General features: G+C 29.3%; 2 protein-coding genes and 1 pseudogene across 6 annotated transcripts in view; 1 reads left to right on the plus strand and 2 right to left on the minus strand.

The window, feature by feature from the left end:
• Nucleotides 1–18,596, plus strand: part of LOC148937616 (uncharacterized) — a 36,407-nt gene that overhangs the window by 5,874 nt on the left and 11,937 nt on the right. The gene's annotated exons all lie outside the window — the stretch shown is intronic.
• Nucleotides 732–11,713, minus strand: LOC105429674 (uncharacterized). Of its 4 annotated transcripts, none has more exons than XM_089071864.1 (9): nucleotides 11,185–11,713; nucleotides 10,617–10,985; nucleotides 3,730–3,847; nucleotides 3,423–3,648; nucleotides 2,583–3,053; nucleotides 2,290–2,510; nucleotides 1,854–2,013; nucleotides 1,505–1,604; nucleotides 732–1,223 (listed from the first exon to the last, which is right to left on the minus strand). In XM_089071864.1, the coding sequence occupies exons 3-9, from the start codon at nucleotides 3,799–3,801 to the stop codon at nucleotides 1,172–1,174; spliced, it is 1,302 nt and encodes a 433-aa protein (XP_088927990.1). In that variant the 5' UTR covers nucleotides 3,802–3,847; nucleotides 10,617–10,985; nucleotides 11,185–11,713; the 3' UTR covers nucleotides 732–1,171. The 4 variants fall into 4 exon arrangements, with proteins under 4 accessions (XP_088927990.1, XP_088927989.1, XP_088927991.1 ...); XM_089071863.1 differs by having other exon boundaries at nucleotides 11,090–11,713; XM_089071865.1 differs by having other exon boundaries at nucleotides 10,852–11,713.
• On the minus strand, nucleotides 4,462–7,579 carry LOC148937617 (uncharacterized; annotated as a pseudogene).

Here is an 18,596-nt window from a genome sequence, read left to right on the forward strand (position 1 = left end):
AGGTGTACAAAAAAGTTCTGAGCTTTTTTTTATAAAATTTAATCTTTATTCAAAAATAAACAAAAAAATATTAATCAGCGAAATATTCCCCGTTTGCATCAACGATCTTTTGCCATCTTTCGGGTAGCTTGCGAATTCCTTGACGATAGAAGCTCACCGGCTTCGAAGCGATAAAGTCATCAATGCATTTTCGTATCTCTTCAAATCTCACGAAATGTGTATCAGCCAAATGATGCTGCAGCGACCAGAATAGGTAGTAATCGGAAGGTGCCATGTCTGGGCTATACGCCGCGTGCGGGAGAAGTTCCCAGCCTAACGCAAAGATATGGTCCTGAGTCGCTTTCGCAACATGTGGTCGAGTATTTGTCATAAAGCAAGATCATTTTACGACGTCCTTGGCCAGTAAATGACTTCTTTTTTTCTAATGCATCGCTCAAATTAGTCAATTGTTGTTAGTAGCATTGTTTCACCCGGTTGTAACAACTCGTAATACAACACACCTTTCAAATTCCATCAGATACAGAGCAAAACCTTCTTGGCGTGGATATTGGGCTTTGGCATCGATGTCGAAGGTTGACCAGAGTCAACCCATGATTTTCTACGTTTAGGATTATCATAAAGAATCAAAAAGACTTCTTTGCATCTAGAGAATGAATTCAGAATTGGTGACATAAGAATGAATTCTTTTTGAACTTTTCGTGTTGTCTGGGATATATACATAAAGTTTAATGTAATTTAGAAAATGTACTAATTATATTTTTGTTGAATGTTTAAAGTGTTAACATTTAGTAACATATTAGTGATATAAACCATTTTTACTATAAAATTTACATTTTACTTTTGTTTTCAAAACTAAATAAAATAAAAGATTTGAAGAAGTGTAGATATATAATACAGTAGTATTTTTTAATATTATTATAATATAAACTATTTGTACAGTATTACAATTTTGTACAATAAAAATATTTTCACGCAAATTTAACACAATTCTTCTAAAGAAAATATAAAATATATAGACTTATAAAAACAAAACATCTAGATTATTGCAAATATGAAAGAAATTGCAATTAAAAAAAAATCTGTATACATCATCATGAACATCAAGATGTTTTGTGATATTCATGATGATGTATGCAGATTTTTTAATTATTAATATCTTCATCATATTGTATTATTTTTGAGAATCTTGAAGATCTTGATCAGTTTGATTTTTTGGTTTATTTCTGAAACAATTAATAAATTAAATGTTTAATATATAATATAGTTATTAGTATAATATAGTAATATAGAAATACAATAAGCACAAATAAGATTTCTTAAAAAGAACTATATAATTACAAGAAAAATCTTTCAATATTTGTTTGAATATAAAAACAAAATCATGAATATCATTAAGAATTATTAGGAACAAATGATGTTAAAGAAGCATCTCAATTCAAATAACACAATTATAATAAATATTAACATTTTTAAATAAAAATAAGTATAATAAATTTTTACTCACGCAATTCTTCGAACACGAGCAGGAGCTTGAATGATCCAATTGATCATAATTTTTATAATTATTTCCTCGGTTGAAGTTGCATCGTGTAATCGGACAACAGCTATGGATATGTATCAATTTATAATTAAATTTATAATTAATATATATTATCATCATAAACGAAAATGATTTATGCTGTCTTCCAATTTAACTATTATTAATATTAATTATTTTTGCTGATTAAATTAATATCAATCGATGTTTGTTTAACTTTAAATTGATCACTGTGTCGAGAGAGACAGAAGGAATCAGCGGAAAGAGTTGATTTCGAAATACAAACATAGCAACAATGTAAACTTTGAAATTTTACCTATGATTAAGGTGACAGTTTTAAAACTTCGGAATGCATTTTTTCCTCGAGCTCCTTTCCAGTTATATAACATTAATATTTCGTCTTTTATTAATGTTTTGAATACATTTTTTATCATGTCTTGTAGGTTTGTTCCACCTTTCAATTTCAAAAAGTTTCTCTGAAATAATTTGCCATGAAATATGTCAAAAATTAAAATAAAAATATGAAATATATAAATAGTATTGCAATATTATATATGTGTGTATATATATATATATATATATATATATATATATAGAATTTTTCCTGAAAATGGTAAATATTTATTTTTATACATAATAATTATCAATTATGTCAAAAGTTATACATAGTTGCATTTGCATTATCATATGTATATATATATATATATATATATATATATATATAAAATTTATTTTAAAAACTAAATACTTACCATTTTCACGAAAAATTCTTCACTTTTCAAATTTTGTTCAAACATTTTCAGCTCATCCGTTGAAGAAATAATGTCGAAAGTAAAAGCTTCTTCGGCAATATTTATATTAATTTCCTTATTTGTAATGTGGTCTGCTTTATTTTCAATTCTACTGAGCCTTCTTTCAATGTATGTCATTTCAATTAAGATGCGGTTTACTTTTTTCAAAATTTCTTTCAACACTAAAAATTAAAATATCAAGAGTTATATTTTAAAATATTGTATTTAAAAAAGTCATTATCAATATATTTAACCTTTCTGAGATTGATCTTTATTATTTTTATTTAGATGTGTTGTTAATTCTTTGTTATATTCATCGATGGAATGATCATTGATAAAACCTTGTTGATTTTTATCTTCAAACTCTTTTTTTTTATGTTTAGCAATCACTTCCATTTCTTGCTGAATTGTCTTCTGTTTTTTCTTGTTAGTTACAACTATTTTGTTTTCATCTTTTTCGGGTAAAATAATCGGATGTTCATAGGTTGCCAAAATCCGTGCAAGCTTTTCTAAATTAATCAATTTTTGTGATACAGAAAATTCCTTCGAATCTGAAAAAGAAAGTAGTAAGTCAGAATCTACTTCTGTACCGAAAGATTCATCGTCAGACGTAAAATTTTTTGCAGCAGCTCTGTCATGCCGTATTTGTTTCATATTTTCTTCATTTTCAGTATTTACGTCAGATATATTTTCAGTCATCCGTAATTTTCCTCTTTCAAAAGTATCTGAATGTAATTGTTGACAATTATAAATACAAAACATAAATAGACAATCAAGGCTAATATGAATTATATGTCAATAGGTTGATGTTAAAAGGAAATCAAAATTTTTAATAAATATAATTCATTCTTCTTTCTTTTCGGCAATATTGATCCAATGAATCAAGTCAAAGTAATTTTTAATTTATTATGTCTCGGCTATTGATATAAATCCTTGTTGACATTATTTTGATTTTATTCATTGAGTTGATTGCCAAGAAGAAAAAAGAATTTCATTTGAACACAAAAAAGAAGAGTGGGGGGAGACGAGTTTCAATAATTATATATATATATATATATATATATATATATATATATATATATATGTGTGTATACCTGTTGAAGCAAAAATGCGTAGAACATCGTACATCGTCCATTCAGCTTGTACATCTTTTAAATCCGGCATTTTTTTGTTCTGTATAGCTTTATTGAGTCTCTTTTTCACTTTGTAATTCGGGTAGAAACAAACCTGTTGCTTTTGCTCTTCGGATATACACAACCAGTTATTAGGGACTAGTGCTATCCTGTTGTCGAATTGAATTACGTAGAAATTTTCTGTAAACTATCAACAAAATATATAATGTATAATGATAAATTAATTTATATTAATAAATGTTATAACCATGTGCATTTTTATATTTACCTTTAAGGAAGATTTTTTCTTCATTTTTTGAAAAGGAAATTGTTCGTTGCACATCAGTTCGGACATATCCATACGCTCCTATATGGAACACTGTACGTCCACTGTAAACCTCTTGCAACTATACATGCGAACAAAGAATTTTTCTTTACTAAATCAATTTTATGTTCTGATACGTTGTTCATAAAGCGTAAATAAAGAATACAAAAATAAAAACACATTTTTTTACATAAAATTTCAGATTTAACATATTAACTGTTATACGCGGTAAACATTTTGATTATGATCGTCAAAATGTCACATTAACATCTCGGTGACAGTAATATTCTATCTCTACGATATTTCAGAAGATTCATTTGTAAGGTTTTTCAACATAATAGGAATGTATTATTATGCAAAATCGATTGCTATGTTATTTGTACATTGCAATAACGTTACAGATAAAACGTATTTCTGGAACATTCTAAACATTTATTGTTACCGAGATATTAACATGACATTTCGGCGACATAATAGCCAAATTAACATCGCAGATACATATTGCAATTAAATAATTTGCTGCAATAAAATTTACACAATGCAAAACATACTAAAATATGTAAAATGAAAACAGTGTAAAATGTTCAAAAAACATATAACAAAAAACATATAACCTACAAAAACCAATCAAGGTTTATTACATAAATTATTTTAATTGTAAATGGTAACATGCACTCGCATATGCAGAAAATAACACACACACACACACACCACACACACACACACACACACACACACACACACACACACACATATTTATATACCTTTATTGAAAATTTTGAGTTTCGGCGAGACGAAAAAAAGCAAAGACGAATATGGATCAATATGAACAAGTATCTAGTATCATCGAGTGGGCACAAATATGCAAATCCTCTTGGTCACGTTCATATATGCACATATATAACTTATTTCTTTATCTAATTAGAATGAAGACGGTCATAATATCAGCAATCAGCAGATATATATGTTGGTTAATCGGACGAAAGCGATGAAGTTAGCCACAATCGTGTTAGTTCGAAATATCGATTTATTAAAGTTAGAATTTTGTCTACCATGCATGGAAAAATAGAATAAAAAAATAATTTTTTTCTATCATGAATCATGCAGTATATAGCGTATACAATTGCGTATATGTATATGTGAATTCATTATTTTAATTCTTGTTGTTTATATTTGGAATTATCGCGTTATTATGTGTGTTTTTATGTGTTTATAGTTACATTTTGTAATATTATTTCAAAAGTTGTTTTATTGTCCACTAACATGTCGAATAGGAATGACATACAATTTGGAATTAAATTTAATTTTCCACATCTTTTCTTCTATTTCATTCAAAGGACAAAATATCACATTACTATTTGTTTCCTCAGCAACATAAATATCTAAATTCCTTGATGAGAATGGTCAATATAAAGCATATATTTTGTTCAATTGATAACCAATAATATAAATTGTATTATTGGTACATTTAACGACGTTCTTAACTGTCAATAAGTTTCCACTTTTTGTCATGATACAATTATTTGCTTCGCTGTTGTAGTCGATTTCATAATTCTCTAATATTATTTTTCTGTATTGCGATTCAACAATATCTTGAATTTTATCGGCTAATAAACCAGTAGCGCATTCTTTTTAATTCAAATTTATTAAGTGAATATAATGATTTACTGTTCATGCTTTCATATTGATTTTGTCTTTTTTTTATATATATCGTCGTATAACTTGTTATATGTACTGGTTTTTTTATATATATCGTCGTATAACTTGTTTTTCTGCTTTGTGTAGAAAACTTTTTAAAGTTTGTAAAAAGTTTGCAAATCTAAAGGAGCTAAAGGAATCAAGTGGTTCAAATTTTCGAACTTCATTTGAGAGATGTAATAAATGTATATTATGAGACATATATTCTTTGCCATAAATTTTCTCAAATAATTCGACAAAATGTTGCAATAGTTTTTCTGCATAATCTACATTGTTTTTATTTATTGTTAGTATTGGAGTATTGATATAGCTACATGCAAAGTCAATATATATATATATATATATATATATATATATATATATATATACGTCTCTATTTAAAATTATTTTTAAAACAATAGGTCTACTGTAAAGTAAGAATTGCCGAAATTCTGTGGCTTTCCAGAATGCTACTTCATTTAAACTTCGAGGTCGCCTTGAAAATTCTTTGGGCACTGCACTTCTTAAATTAATAAGTCCTTGTGAAATATTATCTTTTGCTTGAGCACTCATGCGAACAGCTAGAGGTCCATTCATCCATAACAATATAATTTTTTTTACAACCTAAACAAACCAAGTGCATGTAATCAAGAGCAATATTCGACACTAATCCTAAATTAGGCACAGAGAGCAAAATTGTGGGTTCTCCTTGATGATAATCAGAATCTGTTTGACATACAAACTCTTCATCAGTTGTAAGTACACTTGATCTTTTTTCATAAGGAAAGCACATTGTGGAGTTAACATAATCTCCATAAATGGTACATTTAGTACAGTTTGAATAGCCATTATGTTCTTTAATATTTAATATTGTAATTAATATAATTAAAATTTCTTCTTTAATATTTAAAATAAAAGATTTTGCTGGAGCATCGCAAATAATGGCCTTAACATTAACTTTAATATTATAGTTTAACAGGTCTGAATGATATCCTCTCTGTGCTAATGGTATTAATTCTTTCACAAATTGTTGTAAGAATTCATTGGCATTCTTTGGTTTCTTTTGGCCATAAAACAGCCCGACTATGTGCACTTGATTTGAAATATCATCTGATAATAATATTGACCAGAAACTACTTGATGATGATCTGGATAATGCAGACCGTCTATGTTAATTAATAAATTAATTTCAGATACCTTCAAAAACATATTTTTATAGTGTAACAGAAATACTTCCAAAATATTCGATAGCTCAAAATGGTAATACGATCCTCCAGATAATGCAATTATTCCAAGAGTTTTCTTAGGTGTTTTTAAAAGCGCTCTTGCGTCTTTTGGCAAAGTTTTGAATTGTGAATGTGGAGACTGCCTCAGAATTTTCATAAGAGCATTAATTGCATTATGCCTAATTTTAAATTCAAAAGACTAATTTCAAAGATCGCGCAATAATTCATTATCCATATTTTTATCTTCATCAATATATTCCACATCCACATCGTCTGCATCGTTACTTGAATCATTAGAGTCAAACGATAATGGTTGCATTCTTTCTTGTTCTTCAATATCAACAAAATTTTTGTCGCCTGTGATCTCTTCTGAATTATGTACTTCATAAATTATTTTCGACATAATTTATAAATTATTTGCGACATAAATTATTTTCATTTTGACATTCAATTCGACATTCTTCAGCCGATATCCCTGGTCTAAAATAAGTCGCATTATTGCTTAATTCTAGCAACAAATAATCTTTTTCTATTTCTTCTTGTGCCAATCGTCTTTTATGCCTCGAAGAAATATGACAGTTTTTATCGTCCGTAATATAAAAATTATTTATTATAATGTAGCCTATAAAAACAATCAAATACATATTAATTGTATAGCAATTACATACAATCGTATAGAAATTCAAATCTATTACAAAATAAGAATTATAATGAGCGTCAGGTATGGTTACCATTGTCAACTTCTTAATAAAATTAATCTACAGTTTAAAAAAAAAATACTCCGTCATTACCATGCTCCAATCCAGTTTTATAACTTATAAACTCACTGAACACAAGTACATTCTTTGGTTACTATTTCCAGAGAAATCACAATGCAATTCTCTACCACACCTGACCAATGCACATTTCATGTAAGAAAAACTGTACAATTTACAAGTTTGACAACAACCAATCAGTTAAGATCATAAGCAATTTAGATGATCACACGACGACCGACCCATAAGATTACTAATCAGAATATAATAACGACATGTATCTAATTTAACGTTCGCATTCAGGATGACCTAAGTTAAAGGTCGAAACATCTGCGATATCATTTGTATTGTTTTAGAAAAGAATATGTTTTAGAAAAGAATATATTTTGTTGATGTAACAATAAGCACTGTTAACCACTTGATCTTATCCGTTCGAATTTTTAATACTGGTATGGTTAATCACCAGAGCTCGATAAATTATCGATATACAAAATAAGAAAGTAAGAAGATAAGAACTTATCTTTAACTCACTGTTTAATTTAAATAGTCATTTAAATAGTCATTTAAATAGTCCTAGAGTCAGATCCGCGAATACAGAAACATGCTGAAAACGATTTATAATTTTTTAAGATTAGTAGCGCTATCATCTTATAATATATTATTACATTCTATTAAATATGTATCAACTATGTATTTGATACATTCATATTTATATAATATGCGCAATATATCTGCTATGTATCACATACATATTTCGACTTAGATATTTCATACCTATTGCGTTAATTAGGTATTTAACACATTAAATTTGAAATGAAATGAAACGCAATGTAAATGTAATATTATTACGTATTTAATATATATTTGCAATGAAAGGTGCTGTGCGGATATATTCTTTCAATATTTAATAATTTACAAATTATAATTAGTGCTTCATTAAATAATTCCTAAATAAAGTATTTACTTACTAACATTATTCAGTATTACTCGCGAATATGAAATAACAATATTAACGCAAATGTAATATTTATTTATAAAGATAATTAATTACTTATTATACTTATTGTTAAAAGGTTAAATATGCATAATAGGTTCTGACTTCCAGAGATAAATTCCAAATTTTAATTTGCATATAAATTAGAACAGAAAAGGCAATTAAAAATTATTTCAGTGATATACATTCTCTGATAATTTTTCCCTAATATATTGAATTTGTATGCATACTTAACAAGATCAGATTTATACATTTGCTGTTGCTACTTAATAAAGGTTGCTACTTAATCAATTAATTTAAATTGAAAATTCCGATTATGATTTATTTCGCAGTAATCGCTAGATAATTCTTCATATTGAAAAATAAAAGCTGTTTTAAAATTTAAGCTGTAAAAATATGGTAAAAAATTTTTCATATAAAGATTTATATGGAGATATATTCTTGCATGGATAAAAAATAAATAATTCTGAGAAAGCCATGTTAATAAAATATAAAAATATTTGGAACATATCGGAATATTTGATATCTTATTATTCAATTTTGGACTTTGTATTATCTGGGAATTAATTATTGTAAGTTACAATGATATTAGATTAATAATCGGTATACAGGGTGTAACAAAAAGATTGGGATACTAGAATATTTTACATAATATACATAAATACATATAAATATATATATATATATATATATATATATATATATTTATATGTATGTAAATATATATATATATATATATATATATATATATATACATATATAAAATATAATGCAAAAAAATGTATAATACGACCTCAGACAAAAGATCTATTTTAAAAAACTAAATGTGCCTCTAAGTAGAATCTCTATTAAAATAAAGAAAAACAGTCGAGTAATATACTAATATACTAATATACTATATATACTCATCGACCACAAATCTTTCATAAAATCAGCAACCGATAATTGATTGATAATAATATATATATTTAGCTCTAATATATTATAGCTCTAAGCTCTTTAATAATTAGGAAATAATCATAACAGTGCAATAAAAATTCGTCACATGGGTTGATAGTCACAATCGATTATACAAGTCTATAAAATAGAACAAGATAATCACGGAAACATCAGAGACGGAGATAACATTAAATTTTACATCACAATATGGTATCTGAAATTATGAACATAATTTTCTGCGATTTTCATATATTTGTAGTATATTATAAATAGAGAAGAAATAGTCATTTAATAGTCTAAATGACTATATTTTGACGTTATTACAGATTGCCTTTGACTTATCACAGTTTGATTTGACTCAACAGGTCAGCTTATTTCATTTTATTATATTATTATGACTGAACGGTGATCCGCTTATCGTTTGCCCCCAAGTATGATTTACAGGAAAAAGATCGTTCTCGACGGAGTTGTTATTTGATGGATTCGGAGAGTGTGAGAGCTGCGTAGTAGCGTTATTTTTACTAATAGATTGTTCTTGTGAGATAATAAAGTTCCGTTTCTTAAATCGTTCTTGCTTTTTTTGCGCAAGTGCAGGAATGAATTTGTGTGAGAGATCGCCACGAGCGCGATAGTATAGTTTAATGCGAGGTATTCATGTATACTTTTAAAATTTTAAAATATATTAATAAATAGGTGAGAGTTGGTAGAAAGAAAAAAGAAAATGATAAAAATAATGAAAGCTAGTGCAGGGAGTACAGCGAAAAAGAACATTGTTAATTTAACTTAATACATCTTATTTTTTGTTAAAATATTTTGTTAAAATATTTAAGTACCAATGGTTTTAAGTATTTCAAAATTTATAATTTCAGCTTTGTTAATCGAAATATATATTTCTATGTAATAGGAGAAATCTTACAAGTAACTGAACAAACTAAACTTCTTATATATTGTCCTCTTCATCTCTCCTTCTCTCTCTCTCTCTCTCTCTCTCTCTCTCTCTCTCTCTCCAAACAATATTTATTATATTACTCCAATCTATGCTTCTAATGTATCAATTTATATAAATTACTTTATAAAAAGGAAATTATAAATCATTTTTACATCATCTTGATGTTCTGAGAATGTCATGGATAGATGCTATCGATGGCTCATTTTCATAATGATATGTAAAAATCATATATTGCCGGCATCTTGATTTTTCCTTGACTAACTTGTTCCCTTTGAAAATGAAAGAGCAACTAACGGTAATAAATTACTTACTAAAATCTAGTTTTCTTGAGCGAATTGGAACAGGAATTCTTTCTGCAATCTCGGTTTGCCCATTCCAACAGAAAAATTTCGAAATATTGCGGCCGAGTCTGTGGATACATTCTCTAATGCCCCGATGTTCGACGGAAGAATTCGGTATATGACACTTGACTTTCTCAGGCAGATAAACTTCATAAAAGTCACCATATTCTCCGATTTTCTCTGTAGAATTAAAAATGTTACGTGCCTGATATTTATTGTTGTCTCCCTTCTCAGGCAGATAAACTTCAAAAAAGTCACTGTCACTCGTCATAGATGATAATGGGAGCTGCCGCACTTTAATAAAAAAATATCGCAATGCTGGGTCCTCTCTGGTTTTCTCTGTAATATTAAGAAAGTTACGATACTTGTTGAGCTTGAAATTTTTCAAAAAATTATCGAAAATGATGCAAGCTCGTTGTTGTTCACATCACAGTTTAACATACAGTGTCACTTTGATACATGTTAAGGTTAAGATCGAATTACTAGCACAAAAAAAAATGAAAATTTAATTCTGAAAGCTCCCTCAAAGTTACATTACTTCCAGATGATGTATCGCGCTCGACTAATCGGATCCTTCCAATGTCTGCGAGGAAATGTCTCCTACGCAATACCACTACCCACGTAATTAGACATGCGCTCAACATTCAGTTACTTTCGGACAGAGAACAGAAATATCACTCTACATTTTCAAATTTCTTGATTATCGCTTGCCATTGCTGATGTATAAACCGAAAAGAACAGATTTTGATAATATAAATAACAACGAAAACTGTTATATATGGCATATATATATTATATTTGCACTTATATATATTATATTTATTATAATAAGTTATTACATAGTTTTCTACATAATAATTATTTTAGTTTATAGAATGTGAAGATTCAGAATAATTAATATCAAATTATGGTTGATTACGATTTTTATTTATAACACATCTGTCTATAAATCGATGTTCGCGAAATGACAAGATATCTCTTTTCTCTTTCGCTCCGCGGTTACACTGCCTCTTTTTCCAACGATACCTGTTTGTCTCGAAGATTTCAAAAGAATAATACTTTATATTTAATATGTTAATATTTTGTTTAAATAATTTTTGTGAATTAAAAGTCTAAAAATTTAATATATAATAATTCCCGAGAGTAAATAATATTATTTTTTAACATGATCTTTGATGATGATAAGTTTAATTTTTTTTAAGTTTTGATCCTTGTGGTTTTCACTGCATTTCTTTTATTGTCTTCTTCTTCTTCATGTTTGAGAATAGAACAATTGTTGAGCTTTCCAACCAGCCAAGTGTTTTTATATTTACGCTCATAATTTTTTAGGGAAATTGCTGCCAAATTTTCATATCTCTCAATGCAATTTGTATCTTAGGAAATATTATTACAATTTTGCGAAATATACATTTAGAGTACAGAAAATGATTCTTATGTTTTATAAAGTTTTCCTAGGGTGATATCGTTTAGATAATTTAGATTAGATAATTTAGTTTAGATAATTTGTTTTGTTTAAATAATTTTTGTGAATTAAAAGTCTAAAAATTTAATATATAATAATTCCCGAGAGTAAATAATATTATTTTTTAACATGATCTTTGATGATGATAAGTTTAATTTTTTTTAAGTTTTGATCCTTGTGGTTTTCACTGCATTTCTTTTATTGTCTTCTTCTTCTTCATGTTTGAGAATAGGACAAATTATTGTCTTGAAATTGGTAAGGTACTTCTTCAGGATTGAAATTTCAGGGTTGGATTAAATGATAAGGGTAAATTATCAGTTCAGTGGTAGTAGAGGATTGTTATATATTATTTAATATTGTATTCATCTATTTCTTAATCTTAATCTTATCGAAAGGATTACTGACAATTGTCCGTGCGATCACTATTAAACATTATTTATCCAGATGTTAGATGTAGCAATCGTGCTAACATTTCGCCGCTTCTGAAGACAAGCATTTAAACAACTTGATCTCTTGTAAACTCTTAATTGTGTTTTTCGGTGCCGAGATGGCTCACGATACGACAAAGATTCGAGAGCTTAACAATTAACTCGATATTCGTTTTTTATTCCAAATTAGATTGTTCAATGATAAATAAAAAATAAAGGAAAAATTTCATATTCTGTTATTTCATATTCTGTTATTTTTAATCCACCAAACTTTTTTGATCGTTCGCTTATAACTTATTTATTTTTAATCTGATATTTGATAATGTGATGAAAGGGAAAAATCGTGAAACTGTTACGTCCAAGATTCTTTTAATATTTGAAATTGATATAAAAAAAGGATTAAGAAGTAGATTAAAGAAAGGATGTTCAAACTATTTCTTGCTGGAAACATCTTAAATGTTCATTGCAAGTTATTCGCGTTATAAAGTCCTCGAAAACGGATCAATGTCACGTTATGACGCTCTTTGAAAACAGTGCGAATGGTCTGTTAATTTTAAAACGATAGCCCGTGCGGATACTAACCGGTTTAACCGGTTGCTAGATGGGCAGTGAGGAAGACAAAGAATTCAAGAACATGCTTGATTCTAATTAAATGATATTAATTTTATTAAAAAAAAAAGATCATGGTTGACAAATGAATACATGATTTAACGCTATATCCGCGTTATTATCAGCATAATTATAAGATAACGTTTTGTCGCGGCACAAAATGTGTTATAATAAGTCGCGTTGTGCGGAAATGAGTATACGATCGTGCAGTCAAAGGGCGATTGCAGCGCGTGCGATAAATCGATGAGACAGGATGCTCGAAGCGCGGGTCACGAACACGTATCAGTGTTGACAGTGAATTGTCAACCGCAACGATAATTTTAGGGCTGTCAAACGACGACGGCGATTCTGTGATCCGTGATGGAGATGCTACCACTCCAGTAGTTGGACATCAAATGATCCCGAGTCTGCGTTTTTCGTCATAGAAAGTTCGACCTATCGATTCTTCCAGGGAGCTCTCTGGTACTGGAAGCGAGTGGAATTTTCGGTATTCGGATACTTGGCTTGCCCGGTTCTGAAAATTAAGTTCGGATATCGATAATCGGAAGATCGGAGAGTTCTGTCTATCGAGCGCATTCAGCCGTGCCGAAGCGATACCTAACAGGCAAGTCGGAGGACCGGTACTCGGAATCTTTTCGACTATCTCTCTTACAAAACGTACGTCAGAAAATCTGGGTCAGACGGTCTGAATTCTTATACGAGATCGATCTGAGTAATTCGGCACGGTTCGATTTCAGATTGACCGATAAGAGATTTCCCTCTACGAAAGCGAAAAAAATAACGTCGAATAATTATTATTTTTTGAATAAGCATCAGCGGTGGGCGTAGAGGAATTTGGCACAGAACGATGTGGGAGTATCGGATCGGATGGAAATCTAGGAGCGGGGATAGCGGAGTGGGAAAAAGAAAGAGTGTCGCGATATTTGATGCGGTATAGAATACTCGGCGCTGCCGGTAGGTGTTCGATACGGCACAGGGAGCGTCGTGAGGAGAGCGCAGCAAGTTCCTAAGCACGAAATGAGAGGTATTCCGCATAAATATCTAGAGTCCTATTCTTGAATCTGTATGCAATTTTATATATACGCACATTGTGAAAAAGTGTATACGCTTATATTCTTAACTATATTCTATCTCTATTATTTTGTAGTACTCGCAGTTAGAAAACATATACGTTTTCCATTACGCTGAAATATGCTTGGCAATGTTGTAAAGTATATTAGCTTTCTACACACTTGGATCAAAAGTATATAAATGATACCTGTGAAAATTAATGTTATATACAGCGATTGAAAAGGTAATTGAATTATATTTAATTAATCTTTTTTCTATCTAACTGATAGAATTGAAAAATGTCTTTAAAAATGTATGTCTCTGATGTCTTTAAAAGATATATGTAATTTTCGTACTTAGAAGACTTATTAACTTCGAAAATTAAATAATAAAGAGCGAATACAATATATTCATGCAGATAATGTTTATCGTTAATAGAGAAAAGTCAATACATAAATAATTAATAAACAATACATAATAATTGATAAATAGAAAAATCATCATCGTTTCGATCTTATATTAAGTCATCTTCAGTATGCAAATTAAAAATTAATACTCAACAAAACTTAAAATATATAACGATCTTAACAAAAGCGCTCAAGAAAGATATAATCGGTAAAAATGAAAAGTATAATTTGATTGAATTGTGAATAAAAAAGTTGAGTAAGTTGTTGATTTTGCAACGCAGATATAATACATTCGATGAATTAGTATAAATAAAATCTGGTTAAATTGTAAAGAAGGTTCAGTCAACTTGTAAAAATAGAGTTATAATTACGACTGCATGCGGCTATATAATGTCGTTTGGCAGAGTAATCGATAATGAACCGTCGCAAAAACCAGAACTTATGCTTAGTGATAGTCCACGGAGACACTGAAGTTAAAGTTATATCGAAAATTCTATGTAACTGTATCGTGGCGAATCTCCAGGCAAATGGAATCGAATCCGAATATAAATAGATGTTATAATAAACAGGAAAGATTGTTGGTTCTGATTAAGCAAATGAAAGAAAATAAAAAATTGTAAGAATTAACTAATGTGAGCGAAATAATTGATAAAAGATGGTAATGACATACAATAATACATGATAATTAAAATGAACAAAAAGTATGAAAAATGATTACAATACCTTAGAGATCGCCAAACTGCAACACTGAGACCGTCAGAAATTAAAATAATGTTTCGTTACAATAAATGTCTGTCATAGACGGAATAAGACAAGAATAGGACTCTGCGAGGGAATAAGACAAAGCTCGACCATGTACAAAAGTAAAAACTAAATAACGATTAGGAGGGGATGTTATGTGGGGAGGATGAATTCTTGTTAGGGGAAGAAGATAGATTAAGAACAGTAAGGTAGCAATTAAACAAAAGATCTGTGTCACTTTGTTTACTTAAGCCATGAGCCTATTTTTTATATGTAATTTATATGTAATCTTCTTATCCTGGCAATATTTTTTATCTTAATAATGTCATTTGTTATTCTAAACAATATATTTTCTTATAATTATAAAGAAATCTTTTATATAAAAGTAGATAGTATTATATATATATATATATATATATATATATATATATATATATATATAATATATATAATATTATACATATATATAATATATAATATATATAATATATACATATATATAATATTAAAATATATATTTTTTTATATAAATATATATATTTTTTTAAATATTTTATATATATATATATATATATAATATTTCAAATCATCAAATTTTTATCAGAAGCTTAGTTTTTGAAATATAAGGGAAAACGGCCACGTACAGAAGATAGGCAGGGTGTTTGACGCGGGTGATTGCATGTGCGTGCGCGCGCGCGTGTGTGTGTGTGATACAAGCATGCATGTGTTGCATGTATCAATACTCGCGTGTAACTATCAGCTGATTGCCTCACGTAATCGCCCGCGGATAGTGAGTTATATCGCTTCTACCTATCTTCTGTATGCGGTCCGTAATTTGCGAACTGTTCTCTTATTATATAATTCAAAAACTAAGCTTCTGATAAAAATTGGGTACAGGAAAAATCATCTTAGAATCGACTCAGGAATATGACATTTTAAGGACAAACAGTTGATTTGAATCACCCTGTGCATATATATATTAGGTTGTCGGAAAAGTTATGACGCATTTTTGTAACATGCGCTAGTTCATTTTTGGAAGTACTAGAGTCATTCGCATCTATGTTATTGCTATGTCATTTGACAGCTGACAGTTCTAGTTTCATTCTAAAAAAAAAAATTGAGCGATTTGGTTGAGTTTTGGAGATTTTATAACAAGTTGCAGATGGAAGACCAAACTGTGAATTTTCGCCATGTATTATTGTTTTACTTCGGTAAAGGGAAGAATGCGCGTCAAGTTTGTGAAAAATTGCGTAAAGTTTACGGTGACAATGCTCTACAAGAACGTCAGTGCCAACGATGGTTCACGAAATTCCGTGATTTTCCGTGCTGATGATTTTGACCTGAACGACGCTCCTCGGTCAGGGAGGCCTACCGAAGTTGATGACGACAAAAGGCATTGATCGAGTCAAACCTACGTTACACGACACGAGAGATTGCAGAAACATTGAACATCATCATTTAAGCGTTCATGACTACCTGAAGAAGTAGGGATACATAAGCAAGCTCGATATTTGGATTCCTTATGAAGAAGTTTCTCAAAGAAGTTCATTTGATGGCGCGTATAAACATCTGCGATATGCTCATTAAACGTGAAGAAAACGATCCTTTTTTGAAGCAACTGATAATTGCTGATAAGAAGTGGATTGTTTACAACAATGTGGTGCGCAAACGGTCTTGGTCTCGACATTGATAATTCGCTTCAAACGACATCAAAAGCAAATCACAGGAAGGTTATGCTCTCAGTGTGGTAGGATTTTAAAGGTGTCGTGTTTTTCGAGCTCCTACTAAGGAACCAAACAATCAATTCGAATGTGTACTGTCGGCAATTGGACAGTTTGAACGAATTCATCATCCAGAAACGTCCAGGGCTTGTTAACCGTAAAGGAGTTGTGTTCCATCACGACAACGCGAGACACAAAAATTTGATCACTCGTCAAAAATTATTGGAGCTTGGATGGGATGTGTTGCCACACCCACCATACTCGCCTGACCTTGCGCCGTCAGACTTCCACTTGTTTCCTTCTCTTCAAAACTCCTTGCATGATATAACGTTTAATTCAGATGAGGCTGTAAATCAACATCTTGTTCAATTTTTCACCGATAAAGACAGGTCTTTCTATGAACAAGGAATTATGAAAGATGGTAAAAGGTTATCGAACAAAACGGACAATATATCATTGATTGATCTTTGTTCTTTATATAAATAAATGATCTTTGAAAAACATAGAAAAAATACGTCATGACTTTTCTGACAATTCAATATAATATTATATATATATATATATATATATATATATATATATATATATATATATATATATTAAAAAATATATATATTTTAATATTATATATATGTATATATAATACTATCTACTTTTATATAAAAGATTTTTTTATAATTATATATAGAGTATTCCGAAATTCACGAATCAAAATATCAGCAAGAAAGTTCTCGAAAAAATAAGTTATTAATGTATTTCCCATTTTTCATTCCAAACAGTAATTTTTGAGATATAAATACTTAAAACTAGTCAATTATATAGATTTACAGTTAAACGGAAACTTGTCCGCATGAGTCGCGCATTAGTGCGCGCATTTCACGTGCTCACTGATATTAAACAAATTATTGTGTGCGTAACGTCACTGTAACCGCGTATTATGTATAATATTTATTCCAAAATAATATAAACAAACGTAACGAATAAGAAGTATAAGTAAATTTATAATTAAAATAAAGTAAATTTATAATTCGTCCGAGTAATCTTATACATTTATTTTCTGTTTCTCTAATTTATGACTTTCTAAATTTTAAAATAAAGTAATTCTATTTGTTGTGGTATACACAAATGTAAAAATCGAACATATGAAGACACATACCGATTCTGATATTTACCTATTTACCAATTATTGCGAATTTCTGCAACCCGAGGACGCGAAGAGTAATTAGTCTAGTCTGCAGGAAGACAGGACGTTCGCATTCCGTCTTTGGAGTTGTAAGAGAGAGCGTTCTCAAAGAAAAGAGGCGTGAGTGTCTCATTATATTTGATAGTAATTGTCGCTTTTTTCAAAAAAAGATGTGCTGGAGAGGCGAGCGTGCCTTTAATTTCTTGGTGAAATAAATTATTTTTCGAACTTAATCAATATTAATCTTATATATAATATTTTTAAATCAGAAGTAGGATTAAAGCATCCATAGCGCCAAAATAGACAATCGTCTATTCTACATCTTGTGCGATTCTACATCTTGTGCTTT

This window comes from Pogonomyrmex barbatus, unplaced genomic scaffold (assembly GCF_055798465.1).
Source record: "Pogonomyrmex barbatus isolate J1 unplaced genomic scaffold, ASM5579846v1 scaffold12, whole genome shotgun sequence".
Taxonomy (NCBI): Eukaryota; Metazoa; Arthropoda; class Insecta; order Hymenoptera; family Formicidae; genus Pogonomyrmex; species Pogonomyrmex barbatus.